The sequence below is a fragment of the Manis javanica genome, chromosome 3 (assembly GCF_040802235.1).
Source record: "Manis javanica isolate MJ-LG chromosome 3, MJ_LKY, whole genome shotgun sequence".
In the NCBI taxonomy this organism is placed as follows: Eukaryota; Metazoa; Chordata; class Mammalia; order Pholidota; family Manidae; genus Manis; species Manis javanica.
In genome coordinates this window covers 139,517,796-139,537,696 of record NC_133158.1, presented here as the reverse complement: position 1 = coordinate 139,537,696, position 19,901 = coordinate 139,517,796, and the positions used below count along the sequence as shown (strand labels likewise).

The 19,901-nt window shown below is 38.8% G+C and overlaps 1 protein-coding gene across 2 annotated transcripts; it reads right to left on the bottom strand.

Annotated features, from left to right (window-relative positions):
• Positions 1-275: 275 nt before the first annotated feature.
• SLITRK3 (SLIT and NTRK like family member 3) lies at positions 276-19,573 on the bottom strand. 2 transcript variants are annotated; one of them, XM_017665889.3, is made up of 2 exons: positions 18,194-19,573; positions 276-12,516 (listed from the first exon to the last, which is right to left on the bottom strand). In XM_017665889.3, the coding sequence occupies exon 2, from the start codon at positions 12,496-12,498 to the stop codon at positions 9,556-9,558; it is 2,943 nt and encodes a 980-aa protein (XP_017521378.2). In that variant the 5' UTR covers positions 12,499-12,516; positions 18,194-19,573; the 3' UTR covers positions 276-9,555. The 2 variants fall into 2 exon arrangements, with proteins under 2 accessions (XP_017521378.2, XP_017521377.2); XM_017665888.3 differs by lacking the exon at positions 18,194-19,573 and adding an exon at positions 17,189-18,051.
• Positions 19,574-19,901: the final 328 nt, after the last annotated feature.

The window sequence follows — 19,901 nt, the reverse complement described above, 5'->3', positions numbered from 1 at the left end:
GAGTAGCACCACAGTGACAAGTTTCCAGATACCCAAAAAGGACTCTGAATTTTCATATGGCTATCCATAGCTTTAATGAAAATAAATAAAATAAGTGCCTGCCATTTATAAAAAATGTAAGTCTCTGTATTTGCCTTAAATGTTTCTTAATTGGGCTGAATATACCATCAGTTAAAGTCTCATTAATTATTATATCCTTCGGTAAGGTAGAAGAGAATATGTTCATAGTGGCATTTAGGATTTCAAGACTGAAATTCAATAAGAACACATGGTTTTTATTTTTAAAGTCTCACATTAACAAGTGAAATATTAACTAGGCATTAAGATTTAGTTATTGCAATGTAGAAATAAATTTTATGTATTATTTCATATGCTCATACATGCAACTCTTTATCCACCATCTAATTTTATCTCACTTGTTCACAACAGGATCAGGTACTGAAATATAGGAATAGAGCTAGTCATATCCTGTCACTTTTAAGTGGAACCTCTTGTGCCTTTGCTGATATAGAATAGACAAAAATATTTTAAACTGCTCATCTCACTAAAGGAAGATGTTTGTGTGACACTTGTAGGTATTCTGTTTTATTTAATACTCTTGTCTGGATTAACATTCCAGAAGAATTTTCAGTAAAATGATAGAACCTTCAGTTAAATAATTATAACAAAGAAGACACCAACAAACCTATTAGATTATTGCTCTTATTTGTAAATATTTAAGCAACTGAGCACAAGCTTCACTAATACCATGCCTGCATACCACTGGGCATGCTTTTTCTGCTTCGGCTGCTAATGAGAAGGATAAAACTGTTTTAAATCTCCTTGTTTCCTTCCTTTCTTCCTTCTTTTTTTCATTATCTCTCCAGAGACATTACTTATACTATTCAGTTTGTTCCATCTCATTTCCTTATCAATGTGTATTACTAATACAGAAATCTAGAAAGCTAAAAGAAGTTACTACCTTTCCCACACTGTCAGTCACACTTACGACCTTTATTGCACTCAAACTTCATCCCTTTTCATCATTTCTCTAGGTTACACACAAAAGGAATATCAACTTTTTCAGAACTCGTAGGCCATATGTATTTTAAAACTGTTCATTTAGTCAACAAATATTTACCAATTATCTATTGTTACTGAGGCTGTGTATTAGAAATAATGCAAAGAAAAGCAGTGATATGACTATTCTAGAAACAAGGTAGGACCTGTGAAGCTCAGAAGTTCAATCAGGAAGTATTTTCCACAGCTGTGCAAAAATGGTCTTGGAAACTTGGCTACAAAAGACCTTGAAGACAGCTGTGTTCTCAAGTGCTTCCAGTATAATTGAAAAGCCAGAATTCTTGGCACAAACAGGTAAAATGACTGAAGGACGCTTAAGGTAATTTATTCCAATATACCCAAATCAGCATGAGTCAAATAGTGTGAATAAGTATTTGAGAGAATATTCAAAATTTAGTTTACTGTATGGAGGATAAAAGAAATTTGAAATTGAATTTTGATGCCCATGAGAGATGTGTTCTCTAAAAAATAAAAGAATTATCACAGCGATTTGTACACACATAGGAATTAGCAAACTGCATATTTGTATAAAAATATAATGTATTTGCTTACTTGCAACTAAAGACACTTGCTGAGAACTGTTGTTCTCAGAGTGGTGGTTGATGAGTGGGCCTATCAGAATTATTTCAGGAGCATTGTCCACCTGACGATACATTCATTGTCTTCTCTCTCTTCATTTTCTGTTTGCAACATTTCTTCCCATTATTCTGTAATACCCATTGCAGTGGAAATAAGAGTTCTCCAGAATCAATGCTTCTGCCTCCCTTCTTTAAGACATAGTGATTTATAGAAATGCTAACTAATTTTTTTGAAATGAGGTGAGAGTGGTGAATGTAGTACCGCAGAATTGGGTAGCCATTAACATGAGATGAGAGGTGGTTTATTGTCAACTTCACGCCTGGTTCATTTAAACAAATTAAACATTAGAAGCTAGATTTTATATATTGTTCAGCATTTCACACCATATCTTACCATATTTAAAAACTTCAATTTAAACTTTAAAAAAATTTGTACAGTAACACATTATGAAACTTACTTATTTGATAAAGATGTTGTCATATAATACACACACACATACATACATACATACATACATACATACACACATATCCAGAACTCATCTAAGCAATGTTCAGCTATCAATTATCCATATTTATAAAGAGAGGAGAGTATATGATTCAAATTAAGGAGCAATTTCAATATAATTTATACTGTTAAAATCCAAATAAACATAAAGAGAGGAGAACAATATCACAGTTAATAAAATTGTTTTAAACTGCATACATTTGACTCTGGAATAGTCATAACTCAGATATATCACATGATAAATTAAAGTCAGCTTTTAAGTAAATAAGTATTCTTAAATAAATATTAATAATTAGGTTGTATTCCTTAAATGAATTCTGGTTATGGGGCTCAGGAGAAAGTTATGTTAACATGGCCCCAAAATTAACTAGTGGATAATGCAGAGCTCTTATTTGTGTAGGAAAAACTAATTAGAAAAAGACTTTGTAATCATTTTATCTATCTATACCATAAATTAAGCTTAATGTTTTAATATGCATTGCTGTCTTAGTTTATCCTGGTGACTTCTTCTGCATTAAAACTTCCTTTTAATTATAGTTTGTTTAGTTACTGATAAGGTTTGATTACATGCCCAATGACTATATTAATGTATGGCTATTGAAGTGGCTTAGAATCATGTTGAAAGACACGGTGAACCTACTATAGGATATAAACTATTTCAAAGATACACCACCAAAAGATTAATATGAAAGTGTAGTTCAAACTTTCTCCATTAAGCCTTTATCAACTACTCTTCAAAAAGGTAGAGTATTTTCATTTTTTCATCTTCTCTTTCCATTGTCCTTGCTGAGGATCATTTCCTGAAGGAAATGTGAGAGATTCATGGACCTAATTATTCTACAAATTATTTGTACCTGTTAACATTTCTATGCCCACCTCCCTTTTTTTTTTTGACAACTAGAAAAGCAAAACATTTGATGAACTCTTAATTAGAAATAGAGGAACAGATTTCACTTTGAATCCAAATCTGGTGAAGAAGAGCACAAGTAGGAACAAAAAACCCAACTCAATTTAATACATATAAAGTGTCCAATTTAGATAGACTTTAAAGGTTTCTTTCTCCCAAATTACAGTATATAATTAATAGTTTACATATTGACAGACTTGTTTTTATTATAAAGTTAGTTACCACACATCAAAAAAGAGCACATTTTAAGATAAATTGTTTTACCAGAATTCTGTGGGAAAAAAACAAAAACAAAACCTTAGAATTCCAAGCAACAATGTAACAGCTGAATAGAAAGTATACACTGTAAATAATGAAAAATTACTGAAAATGTGTGGATTCCAGTAAGAGGAGGTGGTCTTAATATATATATATTTTTTACATTTGTATTTTAATTCCAATTAAGCCAATATTTGGATGCCATGGAAAAGACAAAGGGCATTTCAGAGGAGGAAAAGCAAGGCTTTGATATTTTAAAAATAAACTCCATTTTTAAAGCATTTGCTGAGTCTCTCTTGATTTCCAGAAGTGGTTCTAGTTTTATCATTGGTTTGAGTTTTTTCACCAGACTTATATATGATTTCACAATGAAAGTAGGTATGTTGAATTATTTTCTCAGCCTATGTACAAAGAAAAGTGAATTGGACATTTTGTCACTGGGTGTGAGGACTCTCATCAATTCCTGATCTTGCCTTGGCACCTAATTTGAGCTCAGTGAATGTGCCTTTAGTCACAAGAATGTGTTGGTAATGAGTCAGAAACAAAAGTAGAAGCTGGGCAGTCAGAAATAGTGAAAGGAATAGGCCACAAGGTAGAAGAGAACTTTTTTCCATGTCTCTACACAATCAAGTGACATCTTTGTTTTAACATCTTTTTTCAGAGCTAATTTTTGCCACTCCTAAGATGAGAAAAGTCATTCTCTCGTTTTAAGTTCTACCAAAAATCATTAGTCTTCCACCACCCAAATAAACTCTGAACCTGAAAGTTTGTAGTAAAATATGTCAAAAGCACAAAAGCCCTGTATTCACATATAATACAGTATCGATAATGTGGTACCTTTCGTAATCAGGAGAATGACCTGCTAATTATTACAATTGAATTTAAGTGTTCAGAATTGTTTTGACTGGTCATTAGCACATTCTTTTTGATGGAACTTGTTTGATTTTGATACAGTTTAACACACTGCTAACTCTATCAATTCTTTGTACTATTCATAAACTAGTGCATGGACTGAACATACTAAAGAAATATTTAATTAGGTATGCTGTCCTTTTTGTCACTGGTGGTAATGAAGAAAGTCTTTTTACTAATGTTCATTTGTGTTTTACTGTTTAAAAATATTTTAGGGTTTGGGTCAAGTACAAATTTATTATAATACTTTCTTGGCTATAGCTCTTTGAGGTTCACAAGTATTATTTTCTATTAGAATTTTAAAAGCAGGTGAAAAATCACCTTGTATCAGTGCAATAGAGAGGAAATAATACATATTCTCAAAAATACATATATTGTTTTCAGGAGCAAACATTATCCGAATTTAAGAAGCTGGCCAAACCATTTTATCTTCACAACTAGCAACCCCTGTGTACATCTGCTTTCTTGATATGAAAAATCTTCTTCTTCAACTCAGATTTAATGAAAGCATACTAAAATAGTCATCTCTGCTTATTATTATTATTATTACTATTAGCATACATTTTAAATAAAGGATGATATTAAAAGTAAAACAGAAAAATGAATGTCTTAAACAGGTGCTTCTCTTACATTTACCTTCAAGATTTCATTCTTTCTACATACCTAGATAAATTAGAAAAGTCTTACCAAATTAATAAAGCTATTGAAATTATTTTCACCAATTTATTCTAGAAATAGAAAAATGAGAAAATACTTTTTTCATTTGACTTAAATTGCATATTAATGAGATTATTTTCTTTACTGAGGACTTAAAGTAAATCACAATTTGACTGAGATTTTTCCCCATTACTTAAATAAAAAATAAAACAAGTTCGAAGATAAAATAACTTTTAAATTCAGAAATTATAATTACAGTGTTAACTTTTTACATGTGAATATTTTCAACGTAATTTTATTCCGCTTCACTTGGATGTTAGCTAGACAGAAGCAAGAGAAATAAATACATAAACCTGAAATTGTTATACATGTGAGAAAAAGCATAATTTACATGTAACTATAATCAAGTATATATAATACTATTATACATAATAGTATTATATATACATGCACACACACACGATTGCCCAATTACACATGTTATTGCTCCTATTATTTTTAAAAGGCCTATAATATATTAAACAGAACACTTATATAGTGAAATTTATGATAGTTACTTATGTTCTGTCACCTGAATTTTCACAGTTGAGGGTTTTGAACTAAGTATAAGTTATAAATGTCTAAGCCCAAATTAAACTATCTCAAATCACTTAAGGTGGAGCATCCTTTTACTACCATTTCCTCTCATACTATCTTAACTCATTATAGTCATGTATCTCACGAAGAATTTGTTTCCTTTGTCATAGCCATTTTACAAAAATGCAATCTTTATTGCCTTAGACAACATAATTGAAAAAGGGTGTAGGACTATATGGACAATTAATTTACACTAAATGAATCAAAATAATTTGTTGCAATGGCTAAAGAACAGTTCATATGCAATTGCATTGTTAATGTTTATAATGCTAAATACACATATTCTTTTCAACTATCAAAGGTTTAAAACTAACATTCCTAGGTAAGACAAAAACAATTTTCAAGCTCAGTTATTAAATTTTCCTGTGATCCCTATCTCTCTAAACTTTTATTTAAAATATGGTGGTAATCATTCTTATATATATTATTTTTTAGTATTTTGCAATTAAATGAAATAATATAGCTTTTTAAATAAAAACATAAAAGCATCTACATAAATAATACTGCATAAGATAAATAATGTTAAAACTGTTACTGAATCAAACTAATAGTTCACTTTCAATTATTTTCCACTCACCATCTCGTAGTTAAACAGACATTACATTGTATTGTTTTCAAGTATAATTTACTATGATTTATACTAAAATAGCAATGAATAATAGCAAGTGTCTGTCAGACCTGGGTCCCCTTTAGTCTAATTGGCCATCACTGTGAAGCAAATCAGTAATCTTTTTCTCAAAAATAATCATTTTACTGCAACAAGGACATAGAACAAATTCTAATCATAGTACTTATATTAATATCCATGGTACTTTAAGAAAACATATCTGGCATTATAAATCAAAGGTAATTTAAGTAATTCTAATGTACATCTAAAGTAAGTGGCCCAGCCAAGGGGGTAGAAAGCTTCATGGAAGCGACAAATTACCTCCTTTAATACAAAATTCCATTTTCATATAAATTTATTTTCACTAATTAAATTTATTCCTCATTCAAGGGGTGAAATTACTAGCTATACTTAAGACAAGACAGTCTTACTTTCTGTATTTAATAAATATAAACATAAGTATCAAGTTGTATTGTAATTTGATGATTTATGGGCACTCATTTTTCAAATGTCAAAAGCACCAGAATCATTAGGGATTGTACTTTGACCTGATTTGTATAATATGCCATGTTATGAATGTGTGCACAGTTATTAATGAAATGGTGATTATTGTCAGAAGTATCTAGGTTTGCACTTTGGGTTTTTACTATGCACATGCTTTCTACTATTCACCAAAATATCTGATTAAGAGAAATAGAGACATGATAAATCACTAGTTTATAGGGACTTCATAGATAAGGTTTTAAAAAACAAAAAGGTTAGTACTGACTTCCTGTGCCTTAAAGATTTCAAGGAGGGAGAGATGATTAGAAAATAAAGAATATGAAATAGTGAGGAGAAAAGTGACTTATGGGAAAGTAAAAAGAAGAGGAGAGTAAGCAAAAAAGGAATGGTGCCTATTTAAGAGCGGGCCTGATCCTTTTAAATGAAGAGCTACATTTCAATACTCTATGTATAGAAACAGTGAATGATGTTAATGGGCTTTTCATTACCTGAAGTAATTCCAAAATACACTTCAAATAATGGAGGACAAGTTTTCAGTACAATGTGCCAAATACAAGGTAGCCCTGAAAAGTTGCATTTTTATATTGATATACTTGTTTTTTATTTTATGCATATCTATGTTGATACGATATATAATTAATCAATATATAATCCTCATAGTCATTTATGGAGCTTCTTTTTTAAGTACAATGCCTTAGTTTTTTGTATCAGTTACACAGCTTTAAAAGTTGCTAGTATCCTTTTTTTATGGGAAAAAAATGTTATGTAAGGCATCAGTGACTTGCGGTGAGCTACATTCAACACATGATACTTTCTACTAAGGGCAGCTTGAGAAAACACTAGCAGGGAACACTGGCTTCACTACCCAATTCTGCAGCTACAGGGTCTGTGAATCTCTGGAACTCTGCTGCCCTCTACTGGTAACATGAGTTAAGTTCCTACCTCAAAGCCTCAGGTTTCTCAGTTTAGTTTCCTCCACAAGAAACTGGAACCTTAAAAAACCGGCTTTCTTTGGTTTCGCTCACATGTAAATGGAATATAACTTGGATTATTATCAGATTAATTTTCAACATCATTTTCATGTCATACAGAAAGAAAAGTTAATTCAGCATCCTTTGTTTTAGTTCAAGCATGACTTGGGCCCGTTGCAGTAAGTGGTTGGAAAAAACAAGTAAATAGTGACAAATTTCACAGACAATAGGATTCTTACAGTCAAATTGGCTCCAAGGCTTTAGAGTTTTGGCGTGTGCATGTATGTGTAAGTGTGTTTGATTTTAGTTTATATTTTTTAAAGAATAACAATTTTACTTTCCGTTCCTTTATGTCATTTACTTACTACCTTAAGATTCATGGATCCTTGATTATCTCCTCCACATAATCCTTTTCTTCTTAGCAATCTAGTTATTTTATTTTCTCCTAATTGCATCCTGCCTAGGAAAAATAGTACATCATTGGATTACTAAGTTTGAAATTCATAATCGAAGAGAAAGAAGTCAACTATATAAATCAGATTTTTTTAAAGTTTCACTTGTATCCTCATGTGGGATGGGGGTGGTGGGTTATGAAATTTATCAACATCACAGTGCATCAAATTTGTTAATAAACTATCTTTCTTTATAACAAGTAAATAAAGAATTTTTTTTTAATGTGAGCACAAAAGGCATGGCATAGCTGGAGTTTAAGGTTCGAGCTTTGTATCCTCTATATATAATGTATTATGTTTTTCAAAAACTTTTTATTAGGAAAGCTATACCAGACGCATAATCACTATACAATGATTAAACATTACGTTTACAATTTATAATCACTGAAATTACAGAATAAATATATGCACATTTCTTTTGAATCTTTGTGTGTGAGAGAAAACATTAAAAGTGCTTCCTACAAAGCTGTTAGTGATAATATACTCAGTTGCTTTTTATGTCTTGTTAATTATACATATATATATGTATATATATCACACATATATATATACATATATATATGTATGTATATATATATAAGAAAGTGCAGATGTTCTCCAAAAAATCTTGGCATCAGGATGAAGTGTCACAAAGAAGGTGCTCTTCCCTAGGTGTGTGCCTCTGGTGTTAAACCACCAGGCTTCAACTTCAGTAGGATTCAGCTTAGAATATGATTTTTCCCAGGATGGTAGGAAAGATGTTGTGAGCTGTACACTAGGGGTGAAGGGAAGGTGAAGCTATGGAGAGGAGAGGAATGGATCAAACCTGAACTAATTAGATTGGGTTGAATGCATGTGTGTGTGTGTGTGTCTACCTGCATCAGAAGGAAGAGGCTGCAGGTTTAGGGACCTGTGTGCAGGAATTTGTGATTTGTATGTAGGTATGTGTGTGAGAGAAAAAAGAATGGGTGAGAACATTCGAGCAAGACCCGCCCCCTCCCTCCCCGTCTTGCAGTTTCCAGGCATGCAGCAAACTGCATTGTTAATACATGTACAGAATCTGTGCCATGATGGGAAGAAAAAAGAGCCACAAATGTCAATTTGTTTCCCCCACTCCCCATCAAACAAAACTACAACTAAAAAATAAAAATTACTGAAAATAAAAAGACATTAAATTTTACTTAATTAGGATCAATATAACGATCCCCAATATACCTTATACATGGCACAGTCAAAGTCTCAAGATTCAGTATAAAAAAATAATGATAACATTTGCTGGCAAAAGTCTGCGAAGGCACTTCATTGATTAATGATCTGAGTATGGCCCTTCCTCCAAATCACATCTGGGAGAGGAGAGCATACATCTGTATTTTCTAGTTATCATGCGGTTTCAGTTTTGTTCAGGGCAGGGAAGTTTGTGAGAATGGAGTTATTAGGACAAATGTAAAGGGAGCAAAGGATATATTTCTTTTATTTTCCTTTTCTTTTGAAAAAAAGCACTGATTTCTTTTTCTTTTTCTTTTTCTTTTAGAACCTATATGTTGTCTTCTCCAGGACTTCGAGGTAATCCGGCTTGGTTTGAAGTTTGGCCCTTAACTCGAGGTAATCACTTTTTTGGGTTTGGTGGTCTGTGAAGCCCTTTCCAGCTGAGAAGAGAAGGGTTTCTTTGAGCCTGGCATCCTGCTGTAAGTCTGGGTATTGCATGCCAGGAGGGTGGACGTGCAGTTCCTTTAATTTGGGCACTGTGCCGTAGAGACAGTCCATGAATCCCACTGTGCAGGAGGCAGGCTGTGGTCTCTCGCGGTCTAGCAGCATAGTGCCGCCACCACCACAGCCCCCCCCAGGAGGAAACAGCACCACCCCACCATTCTTCTCATGGTGGCGGAACCCAGCCAAGTCTCCCCCAGTTCCCGCAACTACCCCTGAAACCCCACCAACTGCTGGGTGGTGAGGGTGAGGGTGGTGGTGATTCACTGTCACTATGGTGTTGAGCTGGGAGCTGGACACTGCCAGCGCCCACTCCTTTTCCTTTTCCAGCAAGGTCCGGTAGTTGCTGTGGTTCTCCTTGGGTGTCTCAGCAAACTGCTCGCTTTCTAGCAGAGCCTCACCCATACCTGGTGGTTGTGTCCCAGGACCCCCACATTCTGCACTCCCGGCCTCTTGGACGGAGGAAACAACCTCCTCCTCCTCACGAGGCTTGTAGATCGGATTGTTGCACATCTGGGTAACTGGGTGCGGGATGTACTCATATACATGACCCACAGGAGGGGCCTTCTCCGGGGAGGAAAGAGTTGGTCGACCCCCACCTCCACTTCCACCTCCACCACCTCCACCATCCTCAAATAGCCGGTGGCATTGCATCTGGATACCAGTAAGGTCCATACCTTCCTGCCGCTTACTTCTAAAGGGTAGCTTCTTCCTGCGCCGTCGGAGCACATAGGCAAAGAGGCCTGCGGCAACAAAGACTGCTGAGAAAAACAGAACCAGCAGGCTGAGAATCAACACAGAAAGTGGCACGGGGCCCCCAGGGGGAGAGAACTCATAAGGTGATGCACTTGTTGGCTTCCCAGCAAAGAGAGAATCTCCGGGTTGACCTGGGGATGCTCTAGCTGGCGCAATGTGCAGCATCTCTGGGCAGAGAACTTCCAGCTCAATAGTGCGCACATCACGGTGGGTGAGGTTCTCAGGGCTTCTGCAAAGCACATCACCCACCACACTGACTGAACTGATGGTTTCAATCCACTGTTTGAAGGGGACCAGGTCACAGGTACAGTCCCAAGGATTCTCATTGAGGTCTATCTGGACAATGGCATTCAAGTGTTCTAGGACACCAGCCACAGGAAGGTAGAGGAAGTAGTTCTTCCTCAAGTTGAGCCGAGCCAGGGATGTGCCTGCAAAGGCATCTGTTGGCAGGGTCCTCAGCAAGTTGTTGTTGAGGAATAGCAGCTTCAAGTTGGGCATGAGGCTGAAGGCTGCAGGCTGGATTTCCCGGATGACATTGAACTCGAAGTACAAGTAGTGCAAACTCTGCAGACCTCGGAACATGCCTGGTGTCAGCCTCTCAATATCATTGCCATTTAGAAAGAGGCTCTTTAGGTTGGGCAGGTTGATGAAGGCCCCATCCTGGACATAAGAAATACGATTGTTTCCCAGATGCAAAAGATCCAAGGAAGAGAAATTCCAAAAGTCAGAACGGTATATTTTCTGAATCAGATTGCTACTCAGGTACAATTTCTTGGCATTCAGTGGCCTTGGAAGAAGTTCAGAAATGTTATTAAATCCTCGCTCTTTGCAGTTGACAGTCAAGCCAAGGTCGTTGATGTGCAAATTACAGGTACACCCAGTAGGGCATATAATGGGAATGGGTGGTCTGGTCTGGTAAGGAGCAATGGGAGGTTGGTTTGGACCAGGGTATAAAGCTTGAGATGTGGAGGGTGGCCTTGGTGTTCGGGGCTGCTTGGTGGGTTTAGGCTGTTTATTTGATGACTTGTATTCAACAGAAGAAGCAGTGAAGTGGACAGAGGACAACATGGAGGAAGGCTTAGTTGGCCAAGCATTCTCCTTGCTTGATGACAAGTGGGGGATCCCCAAACTAGCTTCTACCTCAGAGTCAGACAACAAGGGACAGAGTTCTGTCTTCCTAATTTCTCGTAGGTCCTTTCCATGGAAATGGAAAGGGGTCTCACAGGTGATGTCTCCCACCAGGGCAGTGTAAGGAATGCGTTCCAGCCAACTCTTCAGTTGCACAATCTCACACGTACAGTTCCAGGGATTTTCTTCCAGCTGGAGCTCCATCAGGCTTCTGCCAATGTGGTCTAGCATTCCTCGGTAAGAAAGAACCTTTAACCTGTTTCCCCGGAGGTCCAAATGGGTTAAGGAGACAGCCTTAAATAAATTAGTTGGAAGCATGGGGATGAGATTATCATTTAAAATCAGAACCCTCAATTTACTTAGGTTCCGAAATGCCCCACTGTCGATACGTTTAATAACATTGTAATCTGCCTGCAGGTATTCCAGACTTTCCAAGCCAAGGAAGGTGTCATTTCTGAAGACATCTAGTTTGTTCTCATGTAGATACAGCCTCTTTAAAATCTTAAGACCATTGAAAGCTCCTGTTTGAATGTCTTGCAATGCATTGTTCCCAAGGTTAATGGACACAGCATTATTCAAATGAAGAAAACTGTTGGTGTACAATTTCCTCATTGAATTCTTCTGCAGATACAATTTGAAAGGTCTTGACCAGAACTCTGTAATCTGACTAATATTTGTAAATCCTTTACTGTCACAATGTATATGAAAGAGGCTTTCTTTAACTTCACAGTAGCATGGATCAAAGCAGGGCTCATCTATTTCCTCTGAGTCCTCTATCAGGGGAATCGGGGTAGTCCATCCTAGAGCAATTGTGCTTAGAAGAATTATCCACAACATCCTCCCTCTGTGAAGCATCTCAGATACGGAAGGTTTCGTCATTCGTCGTTGATTACACAGCTGCAACAGAAATAAACATGCAGATTTTTAGCTTTTTAGTCATATTCACTATTCTAATTGACTCCTACATGCGGGGTTTTTTAAAAATGATATGAAAACTTTAGTAATTGTTGAACTGACACTCAAAACAACTTGTCAGCATGCTTAAAATATCCTGTATTTTAAACTTAGGGGACTCTGAAATAAATACTGTATCATGAAACGACATTTTTCTGAACCAAGCCATACTTGGTAAAGAGTATATCAGACAAACAAAAACAGCCTTCATTGCTTCTTGTAGCCAGCAAGGGACCTGGTAAACAGTGACGCCTTTTAGATATGGGCAGATTCAGTAATAATGGCAGTAATTTAGCCATTACACCTGTTTCCTTGTAAAAAGCTCACTTTGGTATCAGAAGTGGCCATTATAGATCTGATTGGAAATCTTATGGGGGAAAAATAATGTTTTTAAATTATAAGTTTTTCCTCAGTAAAAGACATGGCACACCCCAAAGTTATTAGATTAAAGAGTATGATAAAGTATGAATCCATTGCCCAATATCATATGTTGAGATGTATAAAGTGGTATCTCAGGAAAACTTACAATACGATCTTTCTTAGATGATCAGAACATGCTTAATTATAGTGTGTACTTTGTGTACTTGGTAAAATACTATAATCCCCCCACTTTTGCCCAACCACAGATTACTAGCATCTTCTTAAACTAAATAACTTCTATATTTATTTATCATTTGGCTATTTAAACCCTTCAGGTCTGATTGGCCTTCCTATAGTACAAGCTCATGCAATTGTCAGAGCTAAGGCTAGTGACAGCCAAAGGATGCTGAGCTTAGAAGTGTCTGTGTTAAAACACTTGCAGAGCTTAGTTTGGTGCTTATCTGTGCTTTCAAGATCAACTGAGGAACACTGTTAAATGATGGAAACCAGGCTGGTTAGAGGAGAGCTGGGTAGTTAAAGGCAAGAAAGGCTAAAAACCTTAATTCTTACCTGCTGATAAATGATCTATAACATGAAATGCATTAAAAAAAAGACATAATTCCTTTTCCAGTCAGAAGAAACAAAAGCAGGGCGCTGTTCTAATAATACAGAGTCTGCCTCTATGGCTCTCTTTCCTTACCTAATGTCATTAATGTGTGAAAATGTGTACATGAATAAATTGTAATAATACAGTTTTATTACATTGCTCTTTCTGAATCACTAAAATATCAAAATTGAATGGTTGTTTTTAATCAATAAAAATAGGAGTTTTTAGCATATATCTTCTCTCCACATATAGACACATACATTAAGGTAGCATTTTGTCAACCCTTTTAACTATAAAAACACAATGATACAATTCATAGGGAGAGGGAAAATAATAAATCTTCACATTCAACTTGCATCTAATATACACAGCTGCAAGGAAAGGAGAACCATGAGAAAGCAAAGAGAAATCTGCCTCAGGCATGCAATACTCAATTTTTAGAAACAATTAAATGGAAAAAAAAAAGCAGATGAGGCTACAATGCAGTATCAGTTAGTCTTCCCTGTCTCCCTTATAAAATATTAACATCTACTTAAGTTCTTTCTTCTTTACCATTTAAAAAAAATGTTTTTCTTGTTTTTGAGGTCCCTGATATTTAGGCAAGAAAGGCTCCAGATGTCTCTGACTTACCTATTTGCAGATTTTTTTTTTTTTGCATTGAACATTGGTGGGGGGTAGGGGGGAAGCTTAAGTTTAAGGATTCTCTCTCTCCCTCTCCCTCCTGTCCTTTTGCTGAAGCTGAAGCGGGGGTTGTGCGAGGGGGTGGGGGGAATAAAGAAGGGGGCTAAGAAAAAAAGGCAGCAAGCTTGAGACGTGCAGGGAATGTAATCGGCCTTTCAATGGGCTTCTTTAGGATGCAGAACTGCCGCTTGGCACACTCAATAAGGAGGGAGGAGAAGGGGCTGCTGCAGGCTTCCCTTCCAGCTTCGCTGTTGCTGTCGCTCCGATGCCGTTGCCCCCGCCGCTGCTGCCGCGATTGCTTCCTTCTCTCGGTGCCGGCAGCACAACGTTGGGCACTGGGAGGAAGGGCGGGAGGAAGGGCAGGAGGAAGGCAGGCTCAGTCACAGTGCAGAATCTGACTTCTCTTGCGTTGGCCTTTTTTTTATTTTTTTATTTTTTTTGTGCTGTAACCCTGGATCCGGCTTTCTACGTCACGAAAATGAGCTCCAAGAAAGGGAACGCGCTTAGCATGGGGTCGGGCGCGAGCACTGGGTAGCCCTGACTGTACAGTTTGGGAGTGTGTGCGCGCGCGCTTAACGGGGGAGAAAAGAAGTGGAGGGGTCGAGATGACAGACTGTCAAAAAAAAAGGGGGGGGGGGGAAGAAGAGACCAACCTGCGAGAAACATTATTTTAGTGGAAAAGGTGATGAGAGGGGAGTGGTGTAGCGTTTGTTTGTTTTTTTTAAAATCTCGGAACAGACACTTCCCTCAAATGAGGAGGGTAGGGGTGGAGGGTAAAGGGAAACTCAGGTTCCCAAAGGAGAAGAGCTGAATCTAGCTGATTCTGCTTAGGTGTCCCGAATAAGAGCTCAGGCAACCTGAGCAACTTGGACTGAGTTCTCCTGCGTTTTGTTTCGATCTCTTTGCACCAGGAATCCTTTAGTTATGCTGTAGCTCAAAGCCTTCGATTTCCCTTGGATTCAACAGCCCTGTGTTTGCTTCTACTCTTTTAAAAAGAGAGACAAGCCAATGCTCTGGTAGAAGGTGCAGACCATTTGGTGACATTGGCACATTTCACTTTCTTCCTCCCGGAGAGACCTCGAGGGGATAGGGGGCAGCATTTCAGAGTTTAGGTTCAATTTTTTCTTTCTTTCTTTTCTATCCCCCCATCCCCCCCTCCACTCCAATTTTTTATTAAAAAATTGTCTTCATGACGTTTTGGGGAAGGGAGATGGTAAGGAAGTTTGAGGGTAGGAGTGACTGAGAGAAGACCTTGCAGTGAAGAGGGGTCACCAGATCATAGTTCACAGGAACCTTCTGAAGAGGAATTTTTAAAGGCTCAACTGATGGTTCTACATATCTACCCGCTGGGAGGAAATGGAGCTTCGTGAAGGAACTGGAGAGAAGCAAGTGTGCAGCAAAGAGTCTAGTTAGTGGGAACTCTGCGTCGTTGAAGCATGCCCTCCCTTCCCCGTTGCCACCACCACTCCCCCCTACCCCCTGCCATATACACCGGTCCTGTCACCAGTTCTTGGGGAAGAGAGGGACTTTCTGGGCACTAAACAATTGGACTGAATCTCAATTGCTCAAAGGCTCAAAGTTAGCAGTTAGAAATAGCTTTACCTTAAAAACCATTTTTGCAGGGAAAAAAAAAGGAAAACACAACTTATGTATAATGTCTTACCATTCTAAATATATATATGACCTAACTCAACAAAACGTTCCTTAAAATCATTGTTTTGCATGATATTGCATTTAAAATAACTACATTTGTCCATCGCTCCACGGTAGCTGAGACTGGATACAATCATCAAAGACTAAGTGAAGCAGGCGGGCAGAATTCTCTACCGTGCTACACCCTTAATATTCCAGACCCACCCTATTTCTCAAATAGGTCTCAACTGAGAAACAGACGAACACCGATAGCTTGAGCTCAGAACCAGAACAATCCCATCGTCTCCAGCAGCTGCCAACCGCTTCCCCCACCCTTCCTCACCCTCCAACCCCCGCCCTGCGCGCGCGCTCGCGCTCGCGCGCGCGCGCACACACACACACACACACACACACACACACACCGCCTTCTGTACCCAACGTGCAGAGGCGGTGACTGTTTCACGGATCTTATCGGAACCCATGATGCGGTGGAGTTGATGGGTAACCGGGAGGCTTCCCTGAGCTTCCAGTAACAGTAAATTGTCCTCTATGAAGTCATTTTCTGTTCTTAACTACAACCCCCCAACTTCTTGATTTGATCCATGTCCTAAAAGGCTCTTTCACCTTTTTCCTTTCCCTCAATATAACGTGTCTAAGGGATAAGAAGAGCTCCAAAAAGTTAGGGGATGAAGGGCCCCGGACGGGGCTCGGTTTCGTCTGCTTCCTGCTGGGAGCGCCCGACAACATTTGTTTGCCTACGGGGAGGACAAGAAGCCCTTTCTCTCCACTGTACCCCCTTCCCACCCCCTCCCCTTTGTCCGATCTCCAAGGCCACTAATCTCTCCATATCTAAGATTAAATATTACAAGATGGAAGCAAAACGATATCCCCTGGAACACATAATTGCTGCATCATTCAATTTCTGAAGAGCTCTGAGCCTTCTACAGATCCTTTTCTAGTCTGCTGTCGCCAGGAGAAAGGCACAATGGGTCTGTTTAGTAACGGAAAATGATTAAAAAGCTCAAGCCGTTTTCCTTCTATCTTTGACAATGCAAGCGAGCTATCCACTTCGCTCCGCCACCTGGCCTATTTGTTGGAGTTTATGATTTCCTCCCCCAGAAAAGAAGTCCGAGGGTATGCTAGACTCCAGTACCATTCCTTCTACCATCGTCCTTACAGCTAAATGATTAAATTAAAAAATGCAACAGACCCATAGCACCTGCGAGCGTTATAGAAGACAGTGCGACCAAACTCTATATTCTCTACAGTGCACATCATCCAAGCGAGGAAAACTGGTTTCAATTAGGCAAAATAGGAAAGGATGGCTGCGAGTACCTATCCGTGCAGAGCGCTCAAGATCTCCGAGGTTTGCTCCGAAGGGTTTTCCAGCGGGAGCTGCAAACACTCTGAGAGAGTGAATTGTATCCATCATGCCGTAGCCTTGCAGTTTCTTTTCCTCCGGCCACCAACTTTCAGAAAGGCCACCAAATCACGCTTGTAATCCTTTTAAGTGTTTCCACCTTCGAGACTTGCAGCGAAATGGTCTCTGCATACCAATGGGAGAGCCGGGCGCGCACCTAGCGCTGCGAAGCCAGTAACAGGGAGCTCACGACCAGAGCTCTGAAGTCTTCGATGGCAGGCGGGCAGCTTGAGTGTCCCAGGACTGGGTTCTTTGAATTAAAATCTCGGTGCTCTGGATTCAGCTGCAAGCTACATGGTCCCCGATAGCCCTGGCTGGGTCTCTGGGTTTTTGTTTCTCGTTTCCTGAAAGATTATCAGTCACAGCGCCAATTCCTGCCCGAGGCCTCCTCAGATCCGAGGAGATGGGACTAACCCTTGCCTTCTCCGGGAGTCTTTGCTTTTGACCCTTTTAGGTAGGTGGAAGTGAGGTTGGGTGGTGTGTTAGAGGAGAGAAGAGGAGATTGGGGAGGAGCAGGAAAGAAGCAGGAAAGGGGCGACTAGATTCCAGATCCCAGCATTGGCCAGACAGCGAAGGTGGCGGGGGAGTGGGGAGGCGAGGGGAGGTGAGAGAATAAAGAGGGAGGATACAAATACAGCAGTATGGCTATACACACCAAATTCGACTTGGACCTCGGGGATCTCGGGCAAAGCACGAAGGTGAAGCAATCCTGTTGGCAGAGAGTGAGTCCCCCTGACAGCTCACCGTTCAAGCACCCTCACTTTTCAAGCGGGAGAGGGTGGGGGGCGGGGAAAGGGGCCGCGAAACTGTTCAGGCCAAGGAGACGCTCCCGGCGGCGGCATCATTTAAGACTGACCTGTTTTAAAGTGCCACTTTAATAACCTAGGAAATAACTAAAATCGGATTACACCGTTACTTACCAACGTCTGCACCCAAACTGGGAGCGCCAGGTCTGCTATTAGGAGGCAATATACGAAACGCCGGGCTGGAACCCGAATGCAAATCCATCAACCGTCCCCAAATCGCGCATGGAGGAAGCGGCGCTTGGGAGCCCCCAGATCAGCCCATCGCAGGAGCCTCCGCCAGCTTTTCCCCCCCGCATCCCTGGCCCCTCCTCCGCGCCAACTGTGTAAATCAGCAGCCGCAGTCCTCTCGCCGCGCATCGCAGGCAAATCCCTGCTTAGGAAGCAAGGAAGCAAGTGATCTCTCGCTCGCTCGCTCGTCGCTCTCAGCGGTCACAATCTGGCAGCTCTACAAAGAGAAACCCTGAAAAATTGAGTGACAGGAAGTCAACATTCTGTATCTGTGGATTGATTTTAACTTTTATCTGCAAATGTGAGGGGGCTGTTTGGAAAATTACAGCCCAGGCCCGGGGATGAGGTGGGGGTGGGGGGTAGGTTAATCGAATCAAGAGCATCTGAGCTGTATTGGTGGGCGGTATCGCTAAATGCCTTCTAGAAGCTCTTTCCAAGTGATTTGCAGTATTCCCCCACCTTCATGATACATAGGTGACAATTCAAAAGTACACATATTTCCTCATTTGTTTACACTTGCTCAGAGGGAGGAAAATAAAAATGTAGGGTGAGGGGAGGTGTGGAGGGCATTTGCTGGAGAGATGCTGGAGAGATGCTGGAAACCATTTCGTGACAAATTAAATAAGGACACTTGGACAAATTATTCCACCTATGTGCAAGTATTATTACATTATATACCCACTGGAAGCAACCATTACCCCCACTGCAGTCATACTAATGCAGTCATTTAATGCTCCATTCAATCTGCAGTGTAAACCAACGCAGTTCTTTTTAATAGATCCCTTTCATAAGTGACTGACTGTGTTGGAGCGAGGGCAGTCTTCCACTACTGTCAAACCGAATAGGAGGTAGTCCCAGGAATCATCTCGGTATCTCTTGCTATTCCTTCCTGAAGTGAATGCAATAAATTGTCCAAGACAAGAAAAGTTGTATAGCTATTATAATTGTAAACATAAAATGAACTTGACCCTATTTTCAAAAGCTTTCAAAGGAACTCTAACTCAATCCTTGGAAAAAGGCAGTACTCTCTTTTAAATTTATATATGAAAATCTTTGAGAAACAGGCCTGGATATGAATTTAGATTTTATTTAATAGATTGTCTATATACTGTAACATTGCTGTTCTATATTGTATAAGTATAACACTACAAATCTAGTGTCCATTTTCCAGACTGGCATATTACTATGGAAGTAGTCAAAATAAAAACCAGGGGCCTGTGGAGTTTTTTTCAGAATTAGACACACACACATACATATACGTATACATATAGATATACATATACGTATACATATACACATATATGTATCAAATTCAGTTTGGTAACTGTTGGTTATGCATAAAGTGTGAGTTTAGAATGCTTTTCAAAAACCAACAATGTTTCAATTTGTCCTCCAAAATACTCAGTGTTCTTTTAGGATTATTTTGATTAATAAGGTACTTATAGGGACTTAGAAGTTATACAAAGCACCATATCAAAACCTATTGTTTCAAATGCAGCATTAGATATCTATTGACATTAATTCCAAGCCTCTCTCCTTTTATTTTCTTGGATACTAAATGCTTCCATGTGAATTTTATGTATTTGAACACATG

Coding starts and splice junctions, on each gene's coding strand:
- SLITRK3 (XM_017665889.3), bottom strand. CDS start 12,498: ATGACGAAACCTTCCGTATCTGAGATGCTTCACAGAGGGAGGATGTTG.